The sequence below is a fragment of the Halichoeres trimaculatus genome, unplaced genomic scaffold, assembly GCF_033239565.1.
Source record: "Halichoeres trimaculatus isolate MK-OKI-2021-1 unplaced genomic scaffold, fHalTri1.1 fHalTri1_scaffold_13, whole genome shotgun sequence".
Classification (NCBI taxonomy): Eukaryota; Metazoa; Chordata; class Actinopteri; order Labriformes; family Labridae; genus Halichoeres; species Halichoeres trimaculatus.
In genome coordinates, this window is record NW_027437191.1 from 34,119,102 (window position 1) to 34,143,375 (window position 24,274).

General features: G+C 39.2%; 1 protein-coding gene across 1 annotated transcript in view; it reads right to left on the bottom strand.

Annotated features, from left to right (window-relative positions):
- Positions 1-614: 614 nt before the first annotated feature.
- utrn (utrophin) overlaps positions 615-24,274 on the bottom strand; it is a 326,192-nt gene continuing 302,532 nt past the window's right edge. The window contains exons 74-79 of the mRNA XM_074685643.1: positions 18,946-19,107; positions 15,919-16,156; positions 9,180-9,255; positions 8,941-9,024; positions 5,882-5,907; positions 615-1,887 (exon numbers count right to left, since the gene is read on the bottom strand). Coding sequence (XP_074541744.1) covers positions 1,879-1,887; positions 5,882-5,907; positions 8,941-9,024; positions 9,180-9,255; positions 15,919-16,156; positions 18,946-19,107 — 595 coding nt within the window. The 3' untranslated portion in view covers positions 615-1,878. The remainder of the gene's footprint in view (positions 1,888-5,881; positions 5,908-8,940; positions 9,025-9,179; positions 9,256-15,918; positions 16,157-18,945; positions 19,108-24,274) is intronic.

Sequence of the window (24,274 nt, forward strand, 5' to 3'; positions counted from 1 at the left end):
TATTGACATAACATGGGATTGAATTTATTTTTTAATGTACATAAGTTTCAGACAAACAAAACGGACTCAGTGTGCAAAGGCCTTAATTTATCTGTATGTGTCAGCCCTTTGATTTACTGGCGACCATCTAGCGTGTACTCCACCCATCACCATAAGACTGCTAAGATTGGCCCCACCCACCTGCAACTATCTATCTACCTGAATTTGACTTTTTTAAGTCCAGGTTAAGCTGTCGCCATATTCCAAATGCTAACCCAGACGCTAAAGTTAAAGGTGAGGACGCCCGTCTCCTTTCCTCTGGAGTTTTCAGTCCCCTCGCTGCAAACAGGTGAGAATAAATCAGTCTCTGACTGTAATGAATTCTTTAATGAACAGCTCGACAGTCCTGGTTGGATGACGCTGAGGAGTGGAAGTAATAAAATCTATTCATCACAAATGAGGTGAAAAGCTTTTAGATGCAGGTCATGTGCTGCGTTTGCAAACATTAAAGCTGAGGATTACATTTTTGATTAGTGTTTATGACATCCAGCAAAGTGATTCAGCGTTCGTTCACACAGCGTTAACCCTTCATTACTCTCCTCACGGGAGAAAGGAGAGCCAACAGCAGCCCAGGATACTTGTTATAAAAATTTTATTTAGAATAAAACAACGTAGCCGTATTACACGTAGTGTGGTCGATCTATTTTACATACCTCAGGAGAAGCGACACAGTTCTGCCATGGTACGGTTCATCATGATTGGAATCAGTAAAATCCTCATCAGCATTATTAGTCTACAGTCAGAGGAGGTTATAGTAGTGTTGTTCAGTCTCACAAGTTTTACAGGGTAGCATGTAGCACAACAACACAACGCAGTGAGGGACCAGTGCTCGAAGGCCAGTGGAAAAACCAACAACAGGTAAAATAAGACTCATCAGAGCGGGCGGCGAGCCTCAGCAGGCCGCAGACCCACGGTGATACAGTAATAACTCTTTTTACACCTGGTATCTCCTCGACGCAGTGTACACCAATACAGTAAGCTAGAGTTTAAATGCTAAACCAGGATGTTGTTCGGTGAATGATCACGACTGTTTCAAACAAGTTTACAAACCACGAGAAACAAAACTGTGTCTATGAGTCTGAGGTAGCAAGGCAATCATGGCTTTCCTCTGATTTCTGAACATAGAGCTTTTAAAAATACTATTCTACATCATGACCACGGGCCTCGTACAAACCCAGATCTTAGATTTTCCAAAAGGTCTTTCTCTCGGTTCATCACTATCCTCCTCACGTGGAATGGCAAACTGTATAGGCACAGAAAGGGTCAAATTTACATCAACACATCGCAGTCGACGCTAAGTCTGCCGGCATCTCAATGTTTAAAGGGGTTTGACATCAAGCATGCTAAGAGATAGAGCTTCAAAGAAACAGACACTTGGGAGTTGGTGGTCTACCTCTTCAAAAGAAACCGTTTTACTAAAGTATGAGGAAAGAAAACGTGGCTTTGATTCTTTAAATCTCGTAATTTAGGGGCACGAGGGTACAAAGCAATGACATGACAAACACGTCTAACAGATTGATTCCCAGTGAAGGCGGAAAATTAATAAAAGCAAAACCAAAATCTCAAAGCCCCCTCTGATGAAGGAAAGGAAATCGACTATACAAAGCCCCGTGTCCGTATACGCCTCTGCTTATCAAAACAAATCACTGACAAATGTTCAGGTACAATCTACAGTTCAGAAAATGTACAGTTTGCATAGTACAAGACAAGGTGGTCGAAGAAGTTAGGTTGTCTGGTCCTGTGCGTCTTTGGGATTCAGGGTCAGGAGGGGATTGTTTGTTCTTGGATGGTCCCAACCCTCGCTGCTCAAACACACGTCGTCCTCTGTGGAGGCTGTCCTCACATCACCTGCAAAACACGACACAAACACAAACAAGTGACGGTCAAATCACATGACACAAACTACACCCTCTATACAATCTGCTGGTTTGTAGTTAACTTAAAGGTCCCATATTCTGCAAAAATCACTTTATTACGTCTTTCAGTGAAATTTGTGGGTCTTTGTCTTTCCTCCCAGCCCACAAAATGTGATATTTAAAGACCAAACCTGTTCTTAGTAGAGCTTGTGAATGTAAAATCCTGACCTAAAACGAGCTGTTTTCGCTGTCAGCGATTCCCTTTTTTGACCAATCAGGAGCAAGTCTGACCTGATTGGTCCACTGGAACAGAGCCATCACTGCTCTGTTTTTGGCTGTAAACAGCCACATAGTTCCATGCTCAAGCTTCCCATCTCAGAAGAAGACAGACTAAGTGTCTAGAGTTCATTTATCAGGAAATGTTCCAGCTACACTCAGTAAAACTGTGCATGTGTGTGCTAGTCACTTCACGGCCAACTGCTTTTCCAACTTTGGACAGTCCAACAGAGGGCTAGCTAATAGACTGGTCCTGAATCCAGGCGCATTACCAACCATCCTCCAACAAACCTGGGACCCTGGAAATGTGAGTATTTTAAATGCTGTGTGCTGTGGAGCAGATGGAAGAGCTTTTCCTCAGTGTCCCCCCTGTCTCTGTGTTAGCTTCAGGATGCTAACTTTAGCTGCAGGTAGCCTGTTGTTTTAGCCTGTAATGTTACGGTAAAGGAGCTTCTCTGTTTTCCAAACATTGTGCACTCGGAGCTCGTGGCGCCGCTCTCAGTGACGCTGAAGAGCGGGGCGGTATCAGCGGTGGCTCATTTACATATGAAGGCCACGCCCACTAAATCAGAGCGTTCTGAACAGAGGGGCTATGAGAGCCTGGAAACAATGCTGCTGTGCTTGATTTATTGGCTTTTTGGACCAAAACATGTTTCTACCATTTCATGAAGACATCAATGATCCAGATAAAACTGCAGGAAAGGAGCAGGAGATGGGACCTTTAATCTGACAGACAGTGCAGCAGGTAAACCCGCCTCACACTGTAAAAAGTGATTGTAGGTATTTGCTGTTCTAACATATTATTTTAAGTCAGTGTGACCGAAGATTACTGAACTTGCTGTGAAAACACATAATTATAAGTAAATATTTTTCAACCTAAAAACCTATGTCCACATAAATCAGGAATGCATGTCAGCTTAAAAATGCAGCACTGTAAAAAGTTATACTGTAAAATAGCAGTAAAATACTGGCAAACCTGCTGCTACTACTTTACCGTTGTTTTACATTAAAGTATTTTTTGTTGTTGTGATGATGTTTTGTCACCATGAGTGAGGCGGTAAACACACTGGATATAAGACCTTACTTTACACTGAGATGTTACACAGGCTGTCTGTGCTCTGCTGCACAGACCATCTGCCTGTGCTCCACTGCACGGACCAGCTATTTGTGCTCCACAGGGAATGGGCCCATGCACTCAATGATTTTTACAGTGCATTTAGTGTTTATGCTTATAAATAGGATGTGTTAATGGGTTAACATAACATAACAGCAGGGTCTTGTATCAATAGTGTTTCCTCTTCACTCATGGTTACAAAAAGCCATCATGACAAAAATTACTTTGCTGTAAAAACTTGATGAATTAAGTTCAACCAGCATCTTTTGAAGTTTTCTTGACAGGTTTTTTCTAATTCAACTTATTTGACACTTCATGTTGAAAGCAACAATATGACTTGAGTGAGTTAAGTTGAATCAACAAATTATTTTTTACAGTGAATAACTGAGTGTGAAAGTAAATGGACTGCAGTCTCCTGAGCTGACCTTCCATCACCATCTCCATGTGCAGAGAGGTGGGAGGAGGAGGGCGTGTAGGAGCTGCCTTCTTGACATGTTTTACAGCTTTCTAACCTAACCACTCGTTTCTGTGTGGAAACACTCTGCCAAGGTCAGGTCCAAAAATGTATTTCATAAAAAAGTTGGAGAATGACTCAAAGAAGTAGCAACAGAAAAGAGGAGTGAAGGAGAAGTGTGGTGGAGTTTATTCACCGTATCCCCTGAATACAGAGTTTATAACGTGTGTTTTGGAAGGTCACCTGAACTGATTCAGAGTCATAATGAAGGCAGAGAAGTTAAAAACTGGAAGTAAAGGAAGCTATTGACTACATTTCAAAAGCAGCCATTTTTCTCTGACAGCACAATCAGGGAGAAGCTGAAATGCTGTAAAAGCTCTGCTATATTCAGGCTTTGAGGCTTCAAGCATAGAGAGTTTGACAAATTGTTTTCACTTACTGGCTTCTTTGTTAAGCAACTGAAATATTTAAGAAAACCTGTTTTACACTGAGTTGAAAAAACACAAAAACACAAATACTTGATTAATAAATATATTTTGCACCATTTGGACGTGGTCTTATGGGACAAAAAATGTTGTGTTTCTGAGAAATTTGCTACTTTTAACATTTTTAGTGACCCCAATCAGGCTAACTGAGCAGGCTTCTACTAGCAAGTTAAAGCTAGCTGTTAATACTTACATCAAAGTGCATAAAAACAAGTAGTGTAGCTGAATTATCAAATAAAAATCGTAAAAGTTTTCATTGCACAACATAATTTTATACGATTAAAAATAGTTTTATTTGGTCTGTTGTGAAAAAAACTGCATCAACAGAAACAGCTAGCTGTGTAACCACCTACAAGTAAGTTAAGCTAACTTTTAGCACTCAGATAGATGTGCCTGATAACGGCAAGTTGAGGAAGTAGAGTGGACACATGCTTGATAAATTAATATTTTGGGTCAATCATTAATTTGGACATGATTTTAGCCAATAAAAAAACACTGCTAGCACAGTTAGCTGTGTCCACAGTAACAGCTAGCTAGCTGTGCTGCCCTCTCTGAATAAGTTAGCTAGCTACAAAAACTGTCATTAACTGAAGCATTCCCACCAGCGGTTCAGTAAAACAAGACAAACCTATCCTGGCTTTGCTCTGTTGTTTTTGTCTTCTTTCTTTTTATCCCATCAATAAACAAGCTAAGCTAAGTGTTTAGAGCTGTATCCACAGTGAAAGTTACCATCAAGAAATATCACATCATTATTATGCATTGATGACCATACAGAATCAAGTATTCTGATTGGTCTAAAACTGAGTATTCTAACAAATGTGTGAAGGGTCTCCAATAAGCGCTAGCTTTGTTATTCAATCTGCTAAATTTTCCTTTTTTTTTTTTTGCAATTTTACTTTGTATTTTTTAAATTTTTTTATCTGCCCTTTAATTTGTTTTTAATTGTTTTCTTTTATTATGTTTTGCTGATTCGTATCTTTTAAAAGCACTTTGACATGCCCTGCTGAAATGTGCTATATAAATTAATTTGCTTTGCCTTAATGCTGCTAATGCTACAAGCTAGGAGGTGCCTCAAAGCTAATTTAACTGTGTAACAGTACTAAACATTGCTAGCTTGAAAATGCTAGCAAGAAAGTGACTCACTTTTCCTAATTTGACTGCAAATTCCACTGAAAAGATAAAACGGTAGCATTAGCGTTCATCTAAGGGTAGCTAACAAGCTAGCAAATTTAATCTTTTGTTTTCAAATGGAGAATTTTTGCTTAAGTTTTATTTAAAAGAATTAAAAGTAGGAAACGAGAGCGCTGGGTGTAAAATAAACTCAGAAGACGGAAGTGAAAGAGGTTTTAAAACCAACTCTGTCCCACAATGCACCTGGATAATCAATGATAAGCAGGTTACCGCCCCCCTCAGAGGTTTAGGTGACTGTATGTGTCAGGTTGAGGCAGGTGAAGACTACGCACGCTGGGTGGGACTGCACCTCTATGGAAGCAGCAGTAATTACCTCTGCTGCTGCGCTCAGACTCCTCTTCCTCTCACCAAATCCTCACACAGCGAGCGGCAAATACAAACACACATTAAAGCAGAGCGGGAGCTAACTGAAGCCTGAGCCCTGGGACTGTTGTTTTTGAGAAAGTGCGGAGGAAGCTTTCCTTACCTGTGGCCTTGAGGAGAGGCTGGAGGCTGTGGGAGACAAAACAAAGAGACAACAGAGTAGTTAAGCTCTTGAACTCCCCAGTTCATCTCTGTTTTCATAAGTCTGCACTAAGTTATCAGCCTCTGGGTCTCTCCCACAGACTCTGCACACGCTCAGCTCTGCAGCTCTGCGCTGTGAGATCCTCTGAGCTGTGCAGTTACCAAATGCTAATAATGCTGGAGCGTCTGCCAGATTAGAATGGATTTTTAACTAAAGGCCTCACAGGAGTTCGACTCTTAAAACTCGAAATGCAATTTGGAGTGAGTGAGCTCTAACTTTGCAATTGAGGATTTTTATTTATTTTCCTATTTGATTAAAATCCCTGGAGGGGGATAAACTCTCCAATTCTGCAATAAAGAGAAATGAAAGGCAGAGGATCGTTCCCTGATCGAATCAAGGAACAAAATTTAATGATGATCAGAAAAAAACCTCAGGGCAGTCGTTAGGATCTGTGTCAGAGCGCATTACAACGACAGATTCCTGAGTTCAAGACAGAAACCAGGATGATCTGTTCTTCATCATAATAAATGCAACATTATACATGACGGCAGAGCTGCAGTCATCCATACATGCTAACCCAGCACGGCACAGAGGGAGAACAAGAGAGCACCTTCAACAAAGCTGGATCCCAGTTTGAGGTTGGATTAAACAAGATGCAGGAAATGGTTCGAGAGGTCAGTTAGATGAGGTCTGTGCCATGTGTCAGGGTTAAGGTTAGGTTTGTTTTATTTTGAAAGTCTCTGGGTGTGTTAGGGTAGTTTCTGGTCACAACTTCCTGTCCTGCTCAATCTTCCACTGAATTTATGCATGAATTTATTTATTGAAACCTATCTGATCTGTTTGCTGTGACGTGACGGAGTGGAGATGGACTGCAGATACACCTGGTGTATTTCAGCTGTTATAGACCAGTGTTTCTCAAAGTGGGGTCTGTGACAAGATTTCAAAAACGCCTCTAAAAGTGTGCTATATATTATATATATATATTTTCTTAGAGATATATTTTGGCTTTTTAATGCCTTTAATGAGATAGTAGAGGACAGTAGGGGTGGGCGATACTGGGAATTTTTACCAAGTCAATACAGTGCTAGTATCGCCAATAATGATACCGATACCGATATCGGTACCAATACTTTTCACATGGAATGTAATGATCATTGAATAATTTTGTGATTTTGCCTTGAGTTGGTTGATTTTGATTATGTTTCTGGTGAAACACAGTACAAAGATCTTAGGCAATAAAAATGCTTTTTATTAACTAACCACAACAATAGAACACCATTTTAACTGTATGAAAGTAATAAAATAATTATTCTACCACCACAATTGTTTTAGGAAAAAAAAATTACACATGCAAAATAACAAAAAGGTCCCTCCCATTTGCACAGAGAAGCAGCAGATGGAGGAAAGTAAAGTAAATTGCTGGACAGCATAAGAAAAACTGCGGTATTTATTTCATCACGCTAGTGTCGATTCGATACCAATAGTCATCTTGGTATCAGATCAATACTATCAGTATTTAGATCAATACACCCACCTTCAGAGGACAGTGGATGAAGCAGTAAAGAGGGCAAGAGTAGAGAGCAACATGCAGGAAAGATGCTACAGGCTGGGATCAAACCCGGGCCACCAGTGCGATAATGAACCTCACGGAGCGCGACCTAAACCACTCGGCCATCTGTACACCAGTGTGCTATATTATTGAGAAAGCATATCAACAAACTGGGATCTCTTGGACCAATAAAAACAATTTTTGATCTGAGGTGATGGTATTTTGTGTCTAACTGTGAAAAGAAAGCAGAAGTTTGACTGAAGGAAGGTAAACAAAAACATGATCAAGCTAATTTTGGGGTGGATTCACCCTTTGACAAAAGTTAGCAACACTCTACGTCAGAGCTATTCCATGACAAATTTTATTCATTTATTCATTTATTATCAATCTATAGGCAATTTTATTATATCTCACTTTAGCTAAATTTTGCAACAAGCATTGTATTTATTTCCATGGTTTAGTTATCATATCTTATTGGCTGACCAACTTTCATTAGACTGTTTTATACATCAGGTGGATTTTTGTTTCACAATCTTTTCTATGATTTGTCTTTATTGTTAATGTGTATGTGAGTGTTGTCAGTGCGTGACGCCCACTGAAACAAATTCCAACTGACAATGTCGACGTGGCAATAAAGTATTGAATTTTAAACGGGATTTTCCTCGGTGGTTTTTTCGTTTTAGGGTTGAAAGAAATGTGCTAGTTTCCCCTGTGTTGGACTGCTAATGTCAGCTTTTCAAAAGCACCTGCTCCAGTGACACAATGCATTGCGGGTCAGTTGCTAGGTTACGATGAAGCGGCAACTTCCGATCTAAGAATATGAGACAATGCAGAAGTGCTAAAATCTGCTGTTTCTCCAGTGTTCGCTTGAGGCTGGCTCTGAAAGTGCTGGAAGTCACAAACACACCAAGCCAAAAAAAAGCTGTATTCAAAGCAGAAATTAACCTATTTACAGCCTAGTTCAAAAAACGTCCTCCTCCCTTGCCCCTACCAATATGGCCGCGATAGCCGATCTGCTTCGTTTTCCGTTTCAGGAACATACAGGTGACATCGGGGAGACTGTCCATGTTTTGTCCATGTTTCATACAGTTTATGGTTACGATAGGTGTTGTAATCAATATGTGTAATAAGAAAAATAACAAAAAGAAAAAAAGCTGACGTTAGTAGGAGGGAAAAGAAGATTCTGTCAGATTTTTAGCTTAGGACATATTGTTGCTCTCTACACTTCTTAAAAACTAAACTGTAAAACCTGTCGTGTGTGTGGTCTCACATTTCCAACATCTGTTTTTTTCTGCGATCCAGGGTTTACTCACACATCATCCAGGAAACTACTCATACATTTTCTTCATGGGGACAGTTAAATGGGTTGACATGCACTATTTTTTCTGCTGACTAGCACCTTAGCGTCCAAACACAAATCTGCAGACAGAGACCTGGAAGACACAGCGGGACAGAGGAGGAGGAAACTTACGACTGCATGCAGGGAAGGAGTTGTTAATCTGCTCCATTACATCTGCCAGGTCAGAGCTGCTGTTGTGGGAGTCCAGCAGCTCATCTGAACACACACACACACACACGCACACACACACAAACACACACAAAAAGGTTGAAGCCACAGTGAATGAATTCAAAGAAAGGGCTCTTTAAACACCACCATCAGAGAGTGTTAGTGCCTGAGTATGTAATTCTATTCCACCCTGAGTGTCCTACCTGAGTTTTCAGTAAGAGGCCCTCGATCTTGCACAGTGGGAGACGACACGCCGTTTACCCTGGAGTCCATCTCCGGCTGAGAGAAGGAAAGAGAAAAGGACACAGGAAAAAACAACAATATTTTAATGTGATTATTCTGCTCGGTGACTTCACAGAGGAGGGAAGAGGAAAACACTTGGTATAAACATCTGAGCCAGCATCCTGCTCAATCGTCTCCTCTATACATGTGTGTCAGTGTCTGTGTCTGCCTTTAACCCCCTCCTCTGCCTGGATGTTGATGTTCTGGTTGTCTCAGGACGTTTTTGGGCGGAGAGTAAGCGTGGCTACATCAGCCAATCACAGAGCACCCAAGTGACTTTGCATGTTGATTAGCGAGTGGAAGAAGCTAATCAGAGTAGTTACGTTAGCAGATGTAGCCAAAGTGAAACGAAACTCCAAACAGATAAAGCTTTTTCAGGAACTTGGAGAACAGCAAGGGACAAAGAGTGATGCTAGTTAGCTTTCTGCTAACCAGGTATGTGTCAAATACCCGTGATTTGCTTGTTCTAACATGCTAAGTCAGGGGCACGGCTCATGTAGAAATGTGATGCTACAGGTGCACGTAGTCACAGTCTGTTTTCCAAACCGCTAACTGATTAGCTTGTGCTAACATGCCAAGTCAGTCAAATACTTAATTCTGATTGGTCAATAATCTACAGCTACAGTTTGTTATTTCTCCTCTGTTAACACTGTTTAAAGCCCACAAACTACACACTTTACCTCAGATGACTTGGCCCAAAAAAAGAAACTCTACAAAAACTCACAAACCAAAGGAATCATGCGTAATCCTTTTTTTAAATACTCCATTATTTATGCGTAAAAGTTGTCCCATTTTGTTTCTGGAGCAGGGAGAAAAAAATCATCAGAGAGATTTATTTCTGTGATGTGCCTGCTCTGTTTTTTTGTATCTCATTTTGTGTAATAAATGTGCTTCTGTGATTCAGGCTAGGCACACATTGCTAATGCACAACACAACACAATGTTAATCAAATTAATAAATCTGACCCCAGATTGAAGCCACGGCTTAGAAAAGTCTGATTCAAAGAACACAGACGAGATCAAAAAGACTTTCTGTAAAAGCTGAAAACAGAAGCTGAATAAATCAATAAGAGATTAGGAATATGAAAAAAAAACGCGTATTGATTGGGGGAAACATGCTCTGATGCACAGGAGCCGACACTTGATGTCTGGTGACATTAACAGCAGAATCCCACAATCCCTTTAGCCGCTCAGACTGCAGGAAATCCAATCAATGCTGCCTCCCTCTTCACCCCTCTCTTTTTCCTCCTCGCCTTCATCTCCCGCGGCCCCCGGCACTCGTAAAGGTTAACATGTTGGAAACGTCTCCGGAGCTCAGCCGGCGTCTGGAGGCTCGTCTTAGAATAGCTAAGGTCAGGGCTTTGGTCAGCCTTCAGCGGTGTGAATTTAATGTGTGCTATCCAGCTGACTGGGCTTGTTATTCTGCAGCCCGGCTGAAACGCTGATGGAGAGACGTGTTGACATATCAGGACGCCGGGGACTTAAATGTCAGGAAACAGAAGTTCTTATTAGACTGAGTGGGGGGTTTGTGTGGATGCAGGTACTTGCTCCTCCCACTTCATTTGCATATTTGTATGTCAAGACGACAGAATGAGTAAACACAGGAGGATACGCTGCTCTCATGCCACACTCACTGTAAGACAGAAAACATTACACTGCAAAAATTGAAAGCTTATCAAGCGTTTTTGTCTGATTTTCAGTAGAACATGTCTTTTTAGACTTAATATGAGCCACATTCACCTGAAAAGTCCAGAAAAATCTCGTATTTCAAGTTACGTAACGACAAAAATGAGGTCTGAATTGTTTGTAACAAGTTGAAAAAATCTCCCAATGAAACAAGAGATTTTCTACTGAAAATAAGACAAAAACATGTCATCAGAGTTGATTTTTTTGCAGTGTAAAGAACAGTGTTCTTTAACAAGGGCATTTGTGATTTTTGTGTTTGGTTCTTAACTCTTATCACTTTTTCGCTGTTATTCCAGTAAAACTAAGCCAGGTTACGCCATCAGGGCCATTAAATGTGAATAAGTCTGACAGAAAAACAACTTTTCTACATCACTTTAAACCCTTGGGCTTGGAGATACTTTTTAAAACTTTATATACTTTTTTTTATAACTCCCAAACAGAAATCTAGACAAAGATGCACTCCTCTCTGCTGTGGGAGCGATGTGGAGAAACACTGCTTGACCCTGTTCATATTTTTTATTCCCGTCCCCATTTTCAGACTTTTTTTGGGGGGGAGAGTAGCACAAAACAATCTCAAAACAACATTTACCACAAATGAGTCCCTGATGGAGGAAGTAAATACGATGCTGACCTCTTAAAGAGTTTGTTGACATTGAGTAAAAAGCCTGTTTTTATAAACATTGTTGAATGACTACATCTGTCTGAGTGAATTAAGTTTTCTACATGGTTGCAAAAAGGATGGAAAGAAAACAGTAGGAAAAATGGAGTTTGTTTCATAAATATGTATCATTGTGAAATGTCTCATTTAATAGGGGAAAATTTACCATCATGTATGGGAAAACTCTACCACCTTGTGTCCATCTGACCTTATATATTTAGGGTCCTCGCACTAAGGGAGTAGACAGTATTCTATTTTATCTGTTTCTTTCTTTTTCTTCTACTTCCCTCTGCTCTTTGACCCCATAAACATCCTTAAATCTCACCAAAATCAGCCAAAAAAATTGATAAAACACAAAAATTGACCAAAATGTGCTCTCTGGCGCCACCTAGTCACATTAAAACAGCTCTCAATGGCAGTAGGAATGTCGTAGAGAGATCAAACCCACATCAAAATGTTCGGCTCATTGAGGCGCACAAATTGTATGCAGACACCTCTGACCTTTCTCAAACAGGAAGCCAGCAATATGCCTTTCAAAATAAAATCAGTCCACATTTTTGGGCCAGAAACAAAATATATCTACTCCTAGGCCATAAATGGTATCAGCATGAAATTCGCTCAGATGACAGAGTGGACCCTGATCTATAAACGCTATGTACGAATTTGTTGTTTCTCAAATGGTTTTTGAATGACAAGCCCTCAAAGTCGGTGAACCCCAAAGAAGCCCTTTCAGTTCCTCTTATTAGAATGAATGGGAGAGGAGGATCCAGCTCCACACAAGCTGCGGCAGTTAGGCCTCTACACAAAAAAGTAAAAGTGGTACAGCTTTAAAAATGACATGGATGCATTCCTGACAAAATTTACGACAAAAATATCTGATTTTTTGGGAGATTTGATCAAAATTGTGGCATCTATGAGGAGATGTTTTAAAACTTCAGTCAGTTTCACTCCTGAGAGGGCAGCAGTTGGTGATGATGTCACACTGATTAAGAGTTCCGTGCAGCTGGTCATGTGACTCACTGAAGGCGGGAAAATGGAATGTGAATATAACACACACACATTATAAAGGGATGAAACCTTGACAGTGGAGGTGAAACAGGCATGAGGGATGGCGACAGTGTGAGGACCTGCAGCTTTAATTTATCTTTTCCATCTGCTTTTTGCCTGTTTTTGTTTGTTGTTGTTTCAAAGTTCACAAATGAAAAATAAAAAAGTTGGTCTCCATCCATCAAAACTAATTCAAGTTTTCCAGGTTTGAGAGTTTTCATTAGAAAGGAGTATTTCTAACCTGTCACACCAATAGCTCCTAAAAGTGAAGTTGCACACTCCATACTGAAATAAATCTCCAGATCATCCAGCACCTATACAGCCCCCGTCTAAAAACGGAAGAAAATATCCCAAAGGTTGGGAACAAAACCAACTTTCCCCCATCAAAATGTTAATCTTCATCCATTAAAAATCTGCCGAGTCATATCAGCCGCCCTCCTCGGGCCGTATTTGTTGTGAGTTATTACCGAGCTTCCAGAGAGCCGGCTTCCACGGAGCCAATACCTGCTGCTGTGTTTGCTCAGCCTGATTTGTCGGGACGGCTGTTTGTTTGGCCGGAGGGTTGTGCATTTCTCACACGGCACAAACAGTCCAAACCTCAGCGAGCAATTAGAGCGGGCACGAACAAGCGTGGAGGCTATTGATAGAGGGGACTGGAGAGGAATGCTGGACACAGGGACTGAATGGTAATGATGTGATTAGGGTCTAATCTGAGCCTTGATGAGCGGGGTTTGTTATTCAAAGACACAACAGAATTAAAATGAATGGGTTAGCTTGATTGCTTGTTTTGTATGAAGGGGGCACAATAACATATTTATGTTAATGATATATTTAAACGACCTTTGGAGAATCCGTTAACTCATGGATAGAAATCTGCTTCATTTGAGTTTATTAAACAAGACGCACAATCCTGCCAGCTGGTGTGTGTGTGTGTGTGTGTGTGTGTGTGAGTGTGTGAACCCTGATATCTGCCCTGCTGCTTACAAATAACAAACCTCATGAGCTTCATCCAAAGACAACTTTCAGAAGACACAAACTTTACATCACAGTTGGATCTTTGGCCAGTGGTGTAGAGGAACGAAGTTAAAATACTTTGTTACTGTACTGAAGTTGATTTTGGGAGGAGCTATACCAATTTGAGTTTCTATACACTGCAAAAAACTGAAATCTTTTCAAGAGTTTGTCTTATTTTAAGTAAAAATTGTCTTGTTACTCAATCCGGGCCACATTCACCTGATCAGTCCAAAAAATGTCTTATTTCAAGTTATTTAAAGACAAAATGAGGTCTGAATTGCTGTAACAAGTAAAAGCAATCCAGACGCCATTTTTGTCTTTGAATAACTTGTTTTTGCAGAAATAACGCACACAGCCTGGGAATATCCCTCAGTGTCTACAGCATAGGGATGGGTACCTTTCACATTTGAAATGATACGGTATCAATGCCCAGTACCTGGCAATTGGTACCAGTACTCATCGGTACCAATTTTCTGTACTTTTTTCTGTTAATGTGGCAAAAAAAAAAAAATTGTTTGGTAATGAATTTTTTTTTAATCTAACATAGTTATTCTTCAATACTTATACCTTGCAATGCTGCGTTTATGTCCAGCATGGAAATTAGCCTACTCTTTCAAGGATGCGTTTTAGTACCTAAACATGGAACCTTTTGGGTTTACGTGAATCGGTACCCGGCACTTTTGACAGAATTCGGTCGGTACCTATAAATGTAACTTACTCCCTGCCCATCCCTACTACAGCGTGATGGAGGCAACCACATCCACTGGTGATGGTGGAGACATCGTCACGCTACCTAACCCTAACCCAACCCTAACCACCTGCTAGCTTAGCTTCAGAAGGAGACAAACACCTGTCGCCATGTCTAAACAACATTTTCACTTTAGTCAGGATTAAAGGTGCATCCTGCAGAATTAAGTACCTCCTGTGTTTGCTGAAAAATAACAAAATACTGTAATTTCAAAACTCACAGTAACACCTAAAAAGGGAGCAAGAGGAGAAGGAAGAAAGAAGGAAGCGAAGGGAGAATTAATCTAAATAAAGCTTGTGAAAGAAACAACTTTTTATAGCTGTTTTGTTTCTTTGTACTTTTACTTTTGAGACTTTTAATTTGAAATACTTTAAGACTTTTACTCATGTGTTTTTTTAGTGGGTGACTTTCACTTTTACAGGAGTAGATTTCATGTGCGATATCTTTACTTTTACTCAGGTATGGCTTTCAAGTACTTTATACACCACCGTCTTTGGCTGTATATATACACAATATTAATTGGGGGTGGGAGAAAAAATCAGTGTATCGTAGTTTTAGGATTTTTTTATTTATTTATTCATTTTTTATTTTTTACTTCAATCCTTCATTTTAGTCTTTGTTTACACACTGGGTTAGAAAAAGTTGAGATGTCAGATTCCCTGAATAAATCCTAAAAACTTTCCCCTTCCCTCCAATTTTCTGAGCTCCCCCTGGGGGGCCACCAGGGAACCCAAGGGGGGGCCTCAGAAAATAAGAGGGAAAGGGAAAATAGATTATTATTATTATTATTCATATATTGTTTTTTATACTTAACCATTTGTCCTGAACATACAGTGTGTAAAGTGCCGTAACCATCTGGTTCACAGTCAGAAGCTAATGCTGTTTGGAGGGACCCTGGCATAGTAAAGTTTGGGAACGCCCCTGTTTATAGACATCATCATCATCATCATCATCAGTCAATATTTTTCACATGGTCTGGTTTTAAAAATAGAAACTAAAAATATTGAATTATCACAATTTAAATTGAACCGGCACGCCCAAAAACTGTAAGAGAATCGAATGAGGAGAAAAGCAAATCGTCCCAGCTCTGGATTAATGAAGACTGAGGCGGACTGTAAGAGCTAACACGCTGCTTCTTCTTTCAGAGCTAGAAACTGCTTTCAGCCTTAGTTTTTTTTTTACATAATTTGATCAAACCACTTGAGTTTTTAAACCATTTTTCATTTGATTTTTCAGCTTCCTGATGTTGTTTTCTGTCTGTTCAGCGTCAGAACAGTCGTTTATCCAGCAGATGGTCTCTTCAGAGCGACAGCTTGAATCCTCTCCTAACAGCACTCAGCGTTTGACAGGGAGGAGTCAGAAATAAGGAGATAAAACCCAGAATGCTTTGCTCTGAGGGGGGACTCCAGGTATTTTCCTCTCTGAGTCTCTGAATATGAGCTCTCTGTGCTTCCTGTGGCTTCCTGGATGAAGGTGTCCAACAGGTGTGTGTGTGTGTGTTGTCTCACCTGGTGCAGGAGCTGTCGGAGGCGGTGGAGCTGAGACTCCAGCTGTTTGTTGTGTTCCTCCAGGATGTGCATACGGGCCTCCAGCCGGCCCTTGTGTTGTCGGAGCAGCTTGGCTTCAGCGAGGAGATCGGCCTCGTCGGGATGAGGCAGAGGACCTTCGGGGTCCCATTGGCCTCCAGCGGGGGCCCCTCGCTGGTTGTGCTGCTCCTTTAGCTGCTCGTACTCCCTCTGCAGCGTCCTGGAAAAGACAGGTTACAAACACATTCACCGTGTGGTTTCACTTCTTTTTTTTTTTGACAGAAAGAAAAACGCTGAGACAAAGACACAGAGTAATTTTAATCATAAAGTTGTTGTTTTGGCGAGGAAACCATCTGAAACAGCTCATCTCTAAACGGGAACATTTCCTCCTCAGGGTTTAAAAACCTCCGTCCGTCAGAGTGTGAGCGCAGCGTGGAAATAATTTGTATTAAGCCGGCACCTCTCCACCCAGCTGAGCACCCAAGGCTGAATGTGGGAGTGTAAAGCAGCGCTCTTATCTGTCCTCAGCATCCAAACAGCAAACTGGGAGATATCTGTTAGCGCGCCGCTGTTTATCCCTCCAGTGACGTTACAGATACTCAGAAAATATCAGCCCTGCAGCAGGAAAAACGCTCTGATGGTGGCCGAAAAACTCTCACTGAAACAGGTTTGTTGTTGTGTTTCATTAATTTATGATCCGCTGCATTGCACTACATTTATTTAGCTTCAGGTTTTAGCCCAGAAAAATGTCTTGTTTCAAGTTATTCAAAGACAAAATGAGGTCTGAATTACTGTAACAAGTTTAAAAAGTCCACCAATGGAACAAGAGAAAAGTCTCTTCTCTTGTTGCATTGGCAGATTTTCTTTAACTCTTAACGAGCAGCTGAATTCTGAAAGTTCTGGAGTTTATTGGAAACTTTTGAGGAGGAACCATATAAGACGCTACTGCAGAAATGGATTCTGGATGAAATGAAGGCGTGTATGAAGGTTTCAGCTGCAGAAAAGGAAATTAGTGGGTAGATACAGGCTGTGTTTATACGGTGAAAGAAGGTGGTTCTGGAGATATAATTAACACGTTGTTCAAATATGAGGTTGGTATCAAGAATAATATCTAGATTATGGAGGTTAGATGATGGAGTGAGGGTGGAGTTGTCAACAGTAAGAGAGGAATCCTGAGGAAGGAAGTTTGGTAACACTTTATATTAGGGTGCTTACTAATATGGATATAATTAGCATAATAGTCCTCCATTTATTTATCAAGCAGTTTTTAGCAGCTTAATCTACATAGACTTATTATACCTGTATACATTATTAAGATTTTTTATCATATAAATCAGAATCAAGTTTAATTGCCTACATTTACATAAACAAGGTATTTATCTTGCGTTGGTGGTAACAATTAACAAGAAAATAATAACCATGCAGATAGAATATAAAAAGGTTAGGCTAAAAGGATACAAATATACAAAAAAATATATAAAATAAAATAAAAATAATACAATATAAATATTATAATGATAATAATACTACTACTAATAATAATGACAATAATAATTACAATTATTATTATTATTGTTAAAAATATCAAAGTATACAAATATACAAATATATACAAATAATATTTAAAAAAATAATATAAAGAATATAAAAAAATAAGAATAATTCAATCAAATATTAAAGTAAAAATAACAATAATATTAACAACAATAATAATACTAAAAATACTAAAAATAATAATAATAATAATAATAATAATAATAAAAGTGATAATAATAATTTTCAGTGTCATTATTATTATTATCATTTATATAACAATGAAAGGTATTTACAGAAAAACAAAATAATAATTTTAATGAGAAACAGAGGTTACACCTTTCAATTGGAACTCCTAATAATCACTTTTTGACTGTGAACAATGTTTTTCCCCTTATTTCAGGGTCTGCAAATTTTAAGAGTGATAAAAGAAGAATAACTTGTTCTTGTGGTACTGCCCATTTAAAAGGCCCTAATAACCCTAACTATGATTCTCATCATAACACAGAAACAACAATGCAATTATTCACAGTCAAAAAGTGATAATTAGGAGTTCATATAACGAAACACCATAAGTATTATCATAGAAGTACAATAAGGCTTTTGGGTGTTAATAAGTGCTTAATAAATACAAATGAATGACTATTATGCTAATCATATGCATATTAGTAAATGCCAATTAATAGTGAATATGTGTTCCCCAATATCAAGTGTTATCGGAAATTTCTGTGCATCCAGAGCAGAGATGGTTGAGGAAGTGATGGATTTATTGGAGATATAGATTTGGATACCATCAGCATAGCAGTGGAAAAGAAGAGGACCAAGAACGAAACCCTGAGGGACGCCCTGAGACAGGGGGCAGTGGAGGAGGAGTTTCAGAGGTAAGACCTTCACCAGAAGAGGACGGTTTATGTCCTAATCCAGTATTTATCCACCTTAATGCACAGTGTGCACGTGAAGTATCCTGTTATGTTTAATATTTACATCCTTATTAAACTCACAGGGAGCTGCATTCCTGAGAGCCTCTTATAAATAGATTAAAGGGCTGTTATTTAGAGCAGGGCTTTATTGTTATAATAACATGTTGTTGCCGTGTTTTATCGTCTCATTATGTGCTTTGTCTGCCTATAGATTCCTCTCTCCAGTGGGTGTGTTGTGTGTGTGTAGTTTTTGCATCAAACAAATATTAAACGTTCGTCTTCTTTTCATCTTAAAGTCACCAAAGACTGTAAAGCAGAGCTTTGAAGCTGCTCTCATGTTTACTCTGCTTTCTGAGAGAAATCCCTTTTTTTAAGGTGGAAAGACAAACAGAAGGATCTGATCCACGTCTCTGACCTCACCTGCTCCCTCTCAGGTTGGAGCTGTGAGCTGCCACGCTTTGCTTCAGCTGGTGTTTATGAGCAGGGCAGTAAAGCCATCACTACACGCGTGTGTGTGTGTGTGTGTGTGTGTGTGTGTTTATTCAAAAAACTTTACCTCTGCTCCTCCTCCAGACGAGCGATGATCCTCTCCAGCTCCCCTCGCTCCTCCCTCTCTACGGCCTGCAGGATCTGGGCAGGACTCTGGGGCTGACTGCAGGGGGAGCCCTCCCCTCCCAGCGTCTGACAGTACTGCAGGATCAGGGCATGCTCGTCGTCCCTGGGAGACAGTGCAGGCAGAGTCATCTGATGAGAAACCAGTCTCGACATCCTGAGTCTGTAAGTCAGCGAAATTTACCGTCTGTTCAGTCGGGCTGGGAACTGTTTTTTTATTTTGCTTCACTTGTGAAACTGAGAAAAAGTTTTGGAAGAAATGTGAAAACTGCTTATGAAAAATCATTATTTAAGGTTATAAACCTGTAAAAATCTTTTGAAATAACAGAGCAGAGACAGCCGTAAAATTTGAGGAAGTGAGAGAAAGTGGATCAAAGACTAAAGGCTAGCTAGCAGACTATGCTAGCAACAATGTTTTAACATACATCTTATTTCATTTTAGCTAAAAGAAAAAAAGAACCAATAGTTTGATCAAAAAGTACTTCAAAACATGGTTATTCTGGTTTATTCAATCTAGTTTTCTGTAATATAAGTTAAAAATGAGCTAACAGTTGATGTAGCTCAATTAAGCTAGCTTCCTTTAGCCAGAGTTAAGCTAGGTGTTTTGCTCCTGCTGTGTTGTAGAGATAGCAGGACAATCATATCTCTTGAGTATGAAATTAGAGACATTCATTAAAGAAAAGTGTATCATTTAAAGGGCATATTGCAGTTTGTTTTTTGTAAATTAGCACTAAACATCGTCTGATAATGGCTGTAGAATAAGTTAATCACTGATTTTGTATGTTATTCAACAAAAAAAGACAAAAATTCAGAGGAAGAAGTGTGTGTTCTCAGAATAGCTGTTCAAAACGCTCTTTTTTTCCAACATGGAGTCATATGACGTAGCTTTGAGCTAATGTGAGCCATTGTAGGTAGCCATGAGTGAGATCAGGCGTTTTTGGTCATGTTTATTGTGTGTCTTCCGAAGCAATAATTAATTTGACTGTTCATTCAGACGATGAAGATGCGTTTGGATGGATGGATGCAAAAATACTAGCCTAACAGGACATTCTCCCTTCTGGCAGAGTTAGAAAATGGCTATTGCTTTTTGTCTGTTTCTTTCTTATTATTCCCTCCTCCACTAAATCACTTATTAGACTCCCTAAACATGCTCAAAAACTCACCAAAATAGGCACAAACATTATGAGCTCCAAAAATTTCGATATGACACTAGCCATGACCCCCAATATCCCGTAATATGCTCTCTAGCACCAGCTAGGCGCTCAAGAACACACTAAAATGGCTCTAACTGGCGTTAGGAATGTTGTAGAGAGATGAAACCAATGTCAAAATGTTCGTCTCATTGAGACGCACAACAAAGCTAGTAGGTATTTTCATATATCTCGAACAGGAAGTCGGCGATTTGCCTTTCAAAATAAGATTTTGAAGCATTTTTACCCTTTCTGCAAAAATTATCTCCTCCAAAACCATAAGTGGTATGAGCTTGAAATTAGCCCACATAACAGACTAGACCTTGCTCCACAAAAGCTCTTATGGAAGATGTTATTTCAGACCCGGTTTTTGAATGGCAAACTTTCAAAGTTGATGAACCCTCAAGAAGCCCTCTTAGCTCCCTCCATTAAAATACATAGGTTTGGAGCCTCCACCTCGCGAAGGCTTCCACATTTGGGCTTCTAGACAAAAAAGTAAAAGTTGTACAGCTTTAAAAATGACATGAATGGATTTCTGACAAAATTTCCTACAAAAATATTCTATTTTTTACACAGATTAGGCCAATATTCTGGCCTGTATGACGAGTTGTTTGTAACCTTTTGTGAATTTGAATCCTCCCTCTGCTGCTGCAGTTCTGTGATGATGTCACTCTGATTAGGAGTTCCGTGATGACGTCACACTGATTAGGAGCTCCGTGCAGCTGGTCATGTGACTCAGCAGAGGAAATGATACATGGTATCAACTGTTATGAAACCTTGCCAGTGGAGGGGAAACAGGTATGACAGACCAGCAGAAGGGACCGGCAACAGTGCAAGGACCCGTCTTTAATTCATTTCAGAATTTCATTCACAACATTATTTTTAAATTATTTCCCTGTCAATTTCTTAATAGTTTTTTAACCTGCAATATACCTTGAAAAAAAAGGAAAGTAACTGATTTAATGTATTTGTTTTTTAGTTATTTGTGGCTATCACCTGCTAGCTTACAGTCTACCTTTAGCATTAGCGGTATCTTTGTCCCTCTGTATCACAGCTGTTCAGAGTAAACGTAAACAATTACGTCATCTTTATATCTGGGCTTTAAGCTGTGAACTGATCCAGATTCTTGTTCTAATGCCATTGTTTGGTATAAGGCTTCAGAATTTGGTCAAATTTGGGAGTTTTTTTTTTTTTTATGTTAGCAATGCTAACTTAGATGGTGCATTGAAAACATAATAAAGGACATTACAAGCATGAACTGTTACGAGTGCGTGGAGTTTGTTTTTAATGGGACTACTTCTATTTATGATTGAAATTATTTTATTTTCTCATTTATTCTTTAATTCTTTCATTTGAGCATGTGTAAAAACTAGTTTAATTATTCTTGTACAAATAAATATTTATATTTTTTTATTTTTTACATGTATGTATAACAGTTGTTCCTGATTTAATAAATGTTAAATTCAATAAAAATATGTTTAGAAAAAAAAAAAAAACTGTGTACTGTTTATGTCAAATAAACACCTAAAGAGGATTCTTGTTGAATAAATAAAGGATTAAATGAAGCTGGTTTATTCCTTCAGTTGCAGGAAACTTCATTCTTAGTTGTGGCATATGTGAGGAAAAGCCAGCTTATTGTAAAAACTGATGAAAACAGCTGCTTCCATTGGGCTAGCTCTAACCAGGTTTGTGGTCACTGCCTTAATGGTCTCTGCTGTACGACATCTGCTCCTCTGTTAGCTCCCAGTCCCTGCTGAAATAGAGACGTGTCACTCTCTATTATCCAGCAGCTGCAATACAGGACGGCAGGGAGGAGAGAAAGCTGCAGATAGATGGAAAAATCCATCAGGACAGAAGGAGTGGAGGCTGCTGGAGTGTATCAGTGTGTTTACGTGTCCGTCTCTGTCTGTGTCATCGGAGCGATCAGAAACCTGGTGGCAGCTCTGATCCGAGCCTGAGACGTCGCCTTCCTTCTGAAACAACCTGAGCTTTGACGACTAAACCTGACAGGCCTACACACACAAAAACAGCTGTCAGACTGATATTTAAATCAGCTTCCATTACTTAAGTAGGTGTCGAAGTGAAGCGAGGCTGACAGCTTTCAGATGATGCTGGATGAGGAAGTTTGGAGGAACGGTGGCTCGTGTGAAGCTTTTCTATCCAACACTGTCAAGATTTGGCATTTTTCTTAAATTCATGCTGTCCTGACACCCTGCAAAGCTGTCATTCTGTGACATTAATATCCTCCACTTTCATAAACAGGCAAATCTCTGGGCTCTGAGAAAACTTTGAAATGGAGAGATATCTGCTTTATACGGCATCACTGTGCTAAATATCTGAATGTACGACCACATTTTACACACCAAAGTAAACTCAGCACAAAAGTAAAGGAAACCTGTGTTTGGTAGATTGTTTCTTTGTTGCTTCAGAAAGCCTGTTTATTTCCCTGTTTAAGACCCTGGGGTTACCAGGAGCTCCAGCAGTAGTAGTACTCAAGCTAGCAAAAAAAATATGTGGTTACTAATCTATAACGGTGCAAAAATAGTGTGTATTAGAGACTGAACGATGTATTCTTTAAGTGCCGATACCGATAATCAGGCGTCAAGGAAGCTGATAACCAATATTTTTAGGGCCAATATTCATTTACAGTAAATTTTGGGGTGGGAATTGAAAAGATTTTGTCAATACCGATGCCCTTATCGATTCTGCTTATCAATCTGATTCTTTATCGATTCCTGTTGTGAATTTTCTTGGTACAAAAAGTATCTTTACAGGTTTTCTGTGTCAACAACATTTAATTGAGTTTATACTGTAAGTGAATAAAATGTAATTGGTCCCTGAGTCTGGATATTTCTGGGCATAATTAAACAGAAACAGGTCAAAATTTCACACAATATGACGTTGATGTTCTGTGTTGTAATATATTAATAATTGAAGTAGGCCATCTAGTGTCTCAAAGTGGTTATAGCAATGGTTTAAGTTGTTTGGAACCTTTCCGTAGTTATGAAGTCAGCCATGAGCCTTTCATTAGCCTGTTAGCTTTTAGCATTTGAAATTCTCAGTATTTTTTTTTTTACAAAGAATTGATGTGATATGTTTCTGATGTATGCTAACTGCTAGCATATCAATACAGTTTCCCATATACTTTAGCTTCAAGCTTGAGCTATTTTGTTATTTTGGTAAATAAGGTGATTTATACCATGTTGAATGTACTGAATATGAATCTCCTGAGAGAGAGTGATGAACATTTCTTTATGAAGTCAGTTCTTCAGGAAAACTTCAAGCTGAAAATCCTGAATCAGAGTTTTCTTGGGAAACATTAGCTAACTGCTAAGCTAAGCTAGCTGCAGCAGACTAGTCGTCGTCGTAAGGCCCGGCAGCTCCGGCACAATGTAAAGAATGGATGAGGGAATCGTTAAGCACAAAGGCTAACGATATCGGTGGATTGAAACATTTCTTAGCGATTCTCAACAGGAACCAGTTTTCGATCCCTAAGTAAAAGTGAAAATATTGGAATCAAAACTTGGGATAATACGTCTTACACTTAACTTCTTTTACAGCCTTTATGCATACGTTTATTAACCAGCTCCCAGGCTCAGCAGCTGTCTAATAAAATGAAACAGGTAACACTTTACTTTAGAGGTCCGCAAATTTCATCACACTTGAGTAATAATTGGACAAAGTTTTTTCTTATTTCTTTGAAATTAGCTCATAACTTCTTTAGTAATCACAATTGGTAAGTTACTGTTTTTTTTCCAATTTCTTTGAAATTTACTCTAAATTACAAGCTAAGAAGGTGACGATTAGCAAATAATTATTTGAAATTAAATGTTTTTTGAAGTATCTCAACGTTTCTACACCAACTTCTTTAGTACCCAGTTTGTTGATCTGTATAATTGAGATCAGATGCAAAATGATAAACCTTTGCGATATAATTTTCACCAAAACCTCATAAAATTTCGAGGGTAATTTCAAAGAAATAAGAAAAAACTTTGTCTAATTATTACCTGAGTGTGATGAAATTAGCGGACCACTAAAGTAAAGTGTTACCATTGAATAAAAACTTTAAAAAAATAAATAGCT